A 9,131-nucleotide genomic window follows, 5' to 3' on the forward strand; every position below is an offset into this window, starting at 1 on the left:
AGGGCACCCAGCCGTAAAATAATGCCTCAAGAGTATGTATTCATCTAACCCATGCCAGCATGGAAAAATAGATGTAAAACCCAAATAAACAAATACCCCAGAATTATAATATCTCTCCGTTCTCCCTTCTTAATTCATAAAAATGCAATCCCTACAACCACTTGGATACAATCAGCTGACAAACAGGTTTCATAATATTTACCTTGATATGCTCTCACAGCGCCACCTGCAATTATTACCAAAAGGGCAATAATCTTTGTAGCTGACAAGTAGATTTGAATCTTGGATACCAATTTCTTGCAGAAACAATTGAGAAATGCCAGTAATACTGAAAATGGAATAAGAAAATTCGAATATAAGGATAATTTTGTACAGGTATGGTTGCATTATGTTAATTTGTGTGTGTGTGTGTGTGTGTGTGTGTTTTATTGAATTTAAACCTGAGAATGCTTAGAAAATTACTATTTTTAAATCTCACAATGAGAGACATTCAGCAACAGTATTTTGGAGTAAAGGTTGTTTGCCAACATAACGGCAGTCCTGGTTTAGGACGAATGTTGCTGTAATTTAGCCCCAGGAAACATCGTCTCCAGCTGAGTCCTTGTTCGAAAATATGAGGACACAGATCATGTCATATAGCCAGCTGGAGACAATGTCTCCTGGGGCTAAATTACAGCAACATTCGTCCTAAACCAGGACTGCCATGTTATGTCAGCAAGCAATCTTTACTCCTGAGAATGCTTGTTCGTCATTCCTGAGCCGTTTGCTACCAAGAAAATTGGTAGCAATGCCAGAAGCAATTGCAATTATGCCTGAAACATGGTTCATTAGCCAATTTTCTGTTGAAAGATAGGGCTTTGTGCAAAGAAATGGCATCACAATACTTCAAAGACATTGTTTAATCAAGGAATACTGAAGACGTTCCCATTGGCAGTTTAGATGTGGGCCAAAGGCCATTATTGTCAGAAAATGTACCAATAATTGTTCCAAAAAAGCATTCTTTTGGTCATTTTCCATTGACAAATACGGTTCTGTGCATCACAAATGCACTCATAACATTCCTTGCACATTGCTGCATTTTTGACACTGAAAACATTAAGATTGGCAATGTAGATTAGAAGCAAATCCAAATATTGCCTGAAAATGACCTCAAAATTGTGCAACCTGACCTAATTTTTGAGGTTATTTTTGTAGTAAAAAAGAGTTGTTGTGCCAAAAACATACTTCATTTGGTAGCCAAAAGATTACTGAATCTTTTGATATCTCATACATCAAAATCAGCAACTCAGTTTTCGAATCCATAAGGAGCATACGCACCACACACAGACACACACATAAACTCTGTTATATACATATATCTATCAATCTATCTATCTATCTATCTATCTATCTATCTATCTATCTATCTATCTATCTATCTATCTATCTATATATATATATATATATATAGGCGTAGGAGTGGCTGTATGGTAAAGTAACTTGCTTACCAACCACATAGTTCTGGGTTCAATCCCACTGCGTGGCACCTTGGGCAAGTGTCTTCTACTATGGGCCATTGTACCTCCTGCTCTTGCTGTTGCTGTTGAGTGAAGTGGTCTTTGTCCCAGTGTGGGAGAAGTCCGAAGTGTGGTCCTTTGCTATTTGTAAGACCCGCAGAAGAGAAAGCAGGTCAACCCCCGACACCGAGACCATCGACGGATGGATGAATGCACATCCAGGCTCAGCGGTTGCGTAGGAAGTCGGGGACAAGAAACAGGAAGAAAGAGTGAGAGAAAGTTGGAGCGAAAGAGTACAACAGGGATCACCACCACCCCCTGCCGGAGCCTCGTGGAGCTTTAGGTGTTTTCGCTCAATAAACACACACAACGCCCAGTCTGGGAATCGAAACCACGATCCTCCAACCATGAGTCCGCTGCCCTAACCACTGGATCATTGCGCCTCCACAGATAATGCTACTGAGAAAGAGATGTAAGCCCATAACATAGGAGCAAAGAAGGAGTCTACACAAGATAACCTGCTGAGGGCTAAAAACCAGATCTGTTGATGGTGTAAATTCCAGCCAAGGAGAATGTGAGATTATAGTTGAATTATTTGGGAAAATAGGGCTACAAAAGCTAAGAAACAGTGCTTGGAATAAATGGAAGAAAATGGGCAATAGGGAACAATATGAAATAGTTAGAAGGGAAGTGTGATGTCAGGTTTAACTAGCAAGGAGGAAAGCTGAAAGCTAGAAATGAGTGGGTTTTGTGATATGAGGATCAGAAATGTAAGGTGTTTTGGATTGCAAGATAGAGAATTAGAGAGAAAGATGTTCTTGGTATGAATTGTGTAAGGAATGGTCGATGTTTACTTGTCATCGATGTGAAAAATGTAGGTTAAGAAATACTGTTATGGGAAGTCGAATAGGGGGAATGTAGGAGAGATTGAGATAGATAGATAGATAGAGAGATGGATAGATAGATAGATAGATAGATAGATAGATAGATAGATAGATAGGCAGACAGATATATAGATAGATAGATAGATAGATAGATAGATAGATAGATAGATAGATATAGATGGATAGATATATATATAGATTGATAGATAGATAGATAGATAGATATAGATGGATATATATATATATATAGATAGATAGATAGATAGACAGACAGATAGATTGATAGATAGATAGATAGATAGATAGATAGATAAATAGATAGATTGATAGAGAGAGAGAGAGAGAGGTAGATAGATGGATGGATTTAGAGAGGGGGGAGGAGAAAGATAGGGAGTGAGAGCAAGAGGGGGGAAGGAGAGAGAGTGTGTGTGTGTGTGTGTGTGTGTCTAGCCGTAGTAGACTGAACAGAATGACCGTTCACTGAACTTGAAAGCGTTTGGTCAAAATTAAAGATACGGAAGCAGAAAGGGCTGCTAGTGTGTTAGTTTAGACTCTGGCCATTCGCAGGATTCTACAGAAAGATCTTACTCTCTCTTTTACTCTTTTACTTGTTTCAGTCATTTGACTGCTGCCATGCTGGAGCACTGCCTTTAATCGAGCAACTCGACCCCGGGACTTATTCTTTTGTAAGCCCAGTACTTATTCTATCGGTCTCTTTTGCCGAACTGCTAAGTAACGGGGACATAAACACACCAGCATCAGTTGTCAAGCAATGCTAAGGGGACAAACACAAACACACAAACACACACATGCATATATATATATATACATATATATACAACAGGCTTCTTTTCAGTTTCCGTCTACCAAATCCACTCACAAGGCATTGGTCGGCCCGGGGCTATAGCAGAAGACACTTGCCTAAGATGTCACGCAATGGGACTGAACCCGGAGCCATGTAGTTGGTTAGCAAGCTACTTACCACACAGCCACTCCTACACCTATAATATATATGACAGGCTTCTTTCAGTTTCCGTCTACCAAATCCACTCACAAGGTATTGGTTGGCCCGGGGCTATAGCAGAAGACACTTGCCCAAGATGCCACGCAGTGGGACTGAACCCGGAACCATGTGGTTGGTTAGCAAGCTACTTACCACACAGCCACTCCTGCGCCTATAATATATATGACAGGCTTCTTTCAGTTTCCGTCTACCAAATCCACTCACAAGGCATTGGTCGGCCCAGGGCTATAGCAGAAGACACTTGCCCAAGATGTCACGCAATGGGACTGAACCCGGAACCATGTGGTTGGTTAGCAAGCTACTTACCACACAGCCACTCCTTTATATCTAAAACAAAATTATATTTAGAAAAAAAAAACTTATCAAAAATGTAGTTTTACTGGGAAGATTTGAGAGTGGTTTTTAATATGGGGAAAAAATGGATTATTTGGCAAGATAAATCACTTAATGATTAAAAATATTAAAATATTAAAATATTAAAAAAGATCATAACTTACAGATTAGAATAGCTGCCAAGAGTTTCACCAGGCCTTCAGGAGGAGGGCAATCAGGGAAGACAGGTTTGACACTGTACATAGCAGCTGTGTACCCTAGAAAGGACCAGAAAGGTCCAGTCGATAACATCATGTAACTCCATAACATCATAAACCCAGCCAGGGGCCCACAAGCTGCCCTTACATAGGAATAGGTACCACCGGCTTCATCCAGAGATGTGCCAAATTCTACAAAGATGAGGGCTTGCATCCAGTTTATGATTCCGCCAAAGAGCCATATAATAAGAGACAGGCCGAGTGCTCCCGTGTTCTCAAGAATCGACGATGGCGTTATGAAGATTGCTGTATGACCAGTCACAGCAATTAAACTAGCAGTTACTTGCATCAGAGAAATGGATTTTTTCATTTGCATCGACATTTTCCTTTTGGTGAGTCGTTCCACCAAGGACTTTCTGCGTCCAGGAAGGGGCCGTCCCTTTGTCGCTTGCGGCTCCGTACTGTCAAGCATTGGTGAAAAACAGTTGTCCTCCTCATATTTGTTGTTATGTACAGACTCTGATCCTCTCCTCTGCTCTGAAAGATCTGAGCGACCATGCGATGGCTTTCGATTTTTCCCCATCTTGTAAATCTGTTAAAGAAATGGTAGAAAACAAAAAAAAAACTTTATAAAAAATTGTAATATGTTTCTCTATTTTGATGGGGTCTTTCTTAATTTTTTTGTATAATTTTTCAATTCTGCTGTGGGATCCCTACAGCAAAGGGGTTGAACAATATTTTTTATTTTATATGAGAGCCTTACAATGCAAGGGGTTTGTTAATTTTTATTTGTTAAAACCCAAGAATAGCAGGGGTGCTTGGTACTTACTGTGAGATGCCTAAGATAGTAATTATACTAAATACTGCTTATTGTTTACTACTTCTCTCTCTCTCTCTCTCTCACAAAACTGCATTATTTATGGATGACCCAATATAAATGCTACCAAATAAACTATGTTTTTAGCACAACAACTCTTCTTTACTAAAACAACCTCGGAAACAAGGTTGGGTTGCACAATTTTGAGGTCATTTTCAGGCAATATTTTGATTTGCTTCTAATGTTTCACTTTCATCTGATGTTTCATTCATGCATAGAATTCTGATCAGACAAACATTTATGAAAATGTACACATAAATATTGTATTAAAATAAGCTGCAACCAAAAAGATTTCATTAAAAAACATCCATTTCTCTATGTGTTATGAGGAAATACAGCCACTCACTCTCTCTCTCTCTCTCTCTCTCTCTCTCTCATGCACACACATATATACATACAAAAAAGATGTATGCATATGTATTTATGTATGTGTATTTGAAAGATAATGTGTGTGTGTGTGTGTGTGTGATAGAGAGAGAGACAGAGAGAAAGTGTCACACATACATGCAAAAAAATGCATATATGGCAACACACACATACACATGCACACTCACATGCACACACACATGTCCATTTCATATATGTCCATTTGCTGCTCCAAACAAAAGAGTGCCATAAAATAACTTCCTTTGGCACACACACACACACACACACACACACTCTAGGTAAAATTTCTGTACAAATTATGTTATTTCTTGCTGTGTGCACACAAAATTACACCTGAAATCCAACTGAAATTACCTTTTTTCTATTCTGTAATTTGTGTTTGTTCTGTGCGTATTTAAAAGCCTGATCTTTGATATAAACTCTAAAGGAAGCTTTTCCCAGAAATTCTGTCCTTTACCTGTTGTTTCTAGCATGTCCAAGGTAACATTTGTGCCACCCACCACCTATTTTTTTCCTTTCTTCTTATTCTTATGTTTACGATACAGGAGATTCGGATTTTGCCACCAAACATTTTTTTTTTACTTGTTTCAGTAATTTTGACTGTGGCCATACTGGTGCACCGCCTTTAATCGAGCAACTCAACCCCGGGACTTATTCTTTGTAAGCCCAGTACTTATTCTATCGGTCTCTTTTGCCGAACCGCTAAGTGACGGGGACGCAAACACACCAGCATCGGTTGTCAAGTAATGCTAGGGGGACAAACACAGACACACACACACATATATATACATATATACGACGGGCTTCTTTCAGTTTCTGTCTACCAAATCCACTCACAAGGCTTTGGTCGGCCTGAGGCTATAGTAGAAGACACTTGCCCAAGGTGGCACGCAGTAGGACTGAACCTGGAACCATGTGGTTGGTAAGCAAGTTACTTAACACACAGCCATAATGTATGTATATAATATACATAATGTATGTATATATTATATATATATATATATAATATATATATATATTATATATTATATATATATATATATAATATATAATATATATATACATATATATATATATATATGCGTGTGTGTGTGTATAGATATATATGAATGTGTGTGTGTGTGTATAGATATATATGAATGTGTGTGGTGTGTGTGTGTGTATAGATAGATATGAATATGTGTGTGTGTCTGTGTGTGGAGAGAGACTGTGAGTAATATGTCCGGCCTGTCCTACTCAGCCAGTAATCAGCTTTGAAAATAATTAATGTTTGTTGTTAGAGTTTGGCAGACAGCCTTACGGGAAGGAAACAAGGAAGGAAAGAGGAAAGGAAGGAAGGAAGGAAGAATAAAGTAGGAAAATATAAATACAACAGAATAAAGGAATGTTTACATTACAAGATTATTCCCCCCGTCATTCACACACACACACACACACACTCAAACACATGCCTGCACACACACATACATGCAAACACACGTGCACACACCCCACACCCACACATAGATATATTTCTATGTATGTGTGTATATGTATATGTATGTCTGTTTGTATATATACGTGTATCTTTAATGCTCTTAGCTTAGTTTTTTTCCTTGTTGGCTGGCCAGATTGGAGCAATCTCAAGATTAATCAGCCGAAATTGCAAGGATAATCTGGTTCTTGACTGAGGATAAAAAGCTTCGAATGACCCGTCCTTGTTTTCTTTCTATCGTGTATCTGGATGTTTTGTTGTCCCTTTTTGTATCACCTAGCTGTCTGGATGTTTTGCGTTCTTGTCCCATTTTGTATTTTATACATATATATATATATATATATATATATAATATAATTCGAGACAAAACCACTATTTTAAAATCAAACAAGGAAAGACTTAATCAATACATAAAATTTTAATATAAATTAAATAAACTGCCACTACAATTGTTTCCTGTCTTCTACTGACATTCTTCAGGTGGATTTTCGATCTTCTAATCAGTATCAATAATTTGATACTGATCAAATTATCAAATTATTGATACTGATTAGAAGATCGAAAATCCACCTGAAGAATGTCAGTAGAAGACAGGAAACAATTGTAGTGGCGGTTTATTTAATTTATATTAAAATTTTATGTATTGATTAAGTCTTTCCTTGTTTGATTTTAAAATAGTGGTTTTGTCTCGAATTATATTATATAATATTTTACTATAAAATTGGATTTAACCCTAAATCTGATTTTTCCTGTAATTTTGGATTCATTCCCTATATTTATTATATATATATATATATATATATATATATATATATATATAATATATGCAGAGTAGATGAAACCATGGCAACTGAAGAAGGGGAATTTTCCTTGTGTATTTGTCCTGTACTCTATTTTTTCGTTGTTTAAGAAAAATGTCCAGTTCCTTGGTTTTGTGTTTATGTTTTCGTTTCTCATTGTGTTCAACGCGTTTTTTTGGTGTCCTGTACCCATATATGCATGTATATATACATGTAGAGGTAGTTACGTACATATATGTATGTATATATGCATATGGTATTATTAATTTATTATATATATATATATATATATATTATATATATATATATATATATATATATATATGCAGAGTAGATGAAACCATGGCAACTGAAGAAGGGGAATTTTCCTTGTGTTATTTGTCCTGTACTCTATTTTTTCGTTGTTTAAGAAAAATGTCCAGTTCCTTGGTTTTGTGTTTATGTTTTCGTTTCTCATTGTGTTCAACGTTTTTTTGGTGTCCTGTACCCATATATGCATGTATATATACATGTAGAGGTAGTTACGTACATATATGTATGTATATATGCATATGTTTTATTTATTAATTTATTATATATATATATATATATATATATATATATATATCTGTAAATGTAATATGTGACAATTATTCGGTAGCCATGATAAAACTTCGAGTTTCAGATGCCGAGGTGGAAATCCACACCACCATCTCTTCAGTTATCCAGCCATCGGAAAAAGGTTTTTCTGGTGGCTAACTGGCTCTTGCGCTGGTGGAATGCAATAAGCACAATTCAAGCATGGGTTGTTGCCAGTGCCACCTGACTGGCTCCCCATGCTGGTGGCACGTAAAAAGCACCATCCGAATGTGATAAATGCCAGCTCCCACCCCACCCTGACTGGCTCCTGTGTCGGTAGCACATAGAAAGCACCCTCTGAACGTGGCAGATGCCAGTCCCACCTGACTGGCTCCCCATGGTGGTGGCACGTAAAATGCACCCATTATTCTGTCGGAGTGGTTGGCATTAGGAAGGGCATCCAGCTGTAGAAACATTTCCAGATCTGATTGGAACCTGGTGCAGCCTTCTGGCTTGCCAGTCACCAGTCAAACCGGCCAACCCATGTCAACACGGAAAACGGACATCAAACGATGATGATGATGATGTAAGGTTCTTGCTGTCCCAGGAGGTGGAAATTTAGCAGAATTGTTGGGGAAGTGTATAGAGACTCTTGTAATATTTGTTTCAGCTCACAGTGCTATGGGTTCAAATCCTGCATAGGTCAATTTTGCTTTTCATCTTTCTAGGGGTGATAAAAGATAGTATCAATCCAACACGGTGGGTTAGGGGTCTTTTAGAGGGTCAGACAAGATGCCTTGTGGTTTTGTTTTGGTCCTTTGCATTCTGACATATCAGCCATAGTCAACAGCCGTTCCCTTGACGTCATGGAGAAGAAAGACTGTCATCCTCAAAATATCCTGTCCAAACCGTAGGAGTGGCTGTGTGGTAAGTAGCTTGCTTAAGTAACCACATGGTTCCGGGTTCAGTCCCACTGCGTAGCACCTTGGGCAAGTGTCTTCTACTATAGCCTCGGGCCGACCAAAGCCTTGTGAGTGGATTTGGTTGATGGAAACTGAAAGAAGCTCATCGTGTGGCTGTGTGGTAAGTAGCTTGCTTAAG

At 38.1% G+C, this 9,131-nt stretch overlaps 1 protein-coding gene across 2 annotated transcripts in view; it reads right to left on the minus strand.

The window, feature by feature from the left end:
- LOC115221589 (cystine/glutamate transporter-like) overlaps positions 1 to 9,131 on the minus strand; it is a 58,534-nt gene that overhangs the window by 36,892 nt on the left and 12,511 nt on the right. For both annotated transcript variants that reach the window (XM_036510702.1, XM_036510701.1), the window contains exons 2-3: positions 3,902 to 4,526; positions 203 to 328 (exon numbers count right to left, since the gene is read on the minus strand). In XM_036510702.1, coding sequence (XP_036366595.1) covers positions 203 to 328; positions 3,902 to 4,517 — 742 coding nt within the window. In that variant the 5' untranslated portion in view covers positions 4,518 to 4,526. The remainder of the gene's footprint in view (positions 1 to 202; positions 329 to 3,901; positions 4,527 to 9,131) is intronic.

The sequence above is a fragment of the Octopus sinensis genome, linkage group LG18, assembly GCF_006345805.1.
Source record: "Octopus sinensis linkage group LG18, ASM634580v1, whole genome shotgun sequence".
Lineage (NCBI taxonomy): Eukaryota > Metazoa > Mollusca > Cephalopoda > Octopoda > Octopodidae > Octopus > Octopus sinensis.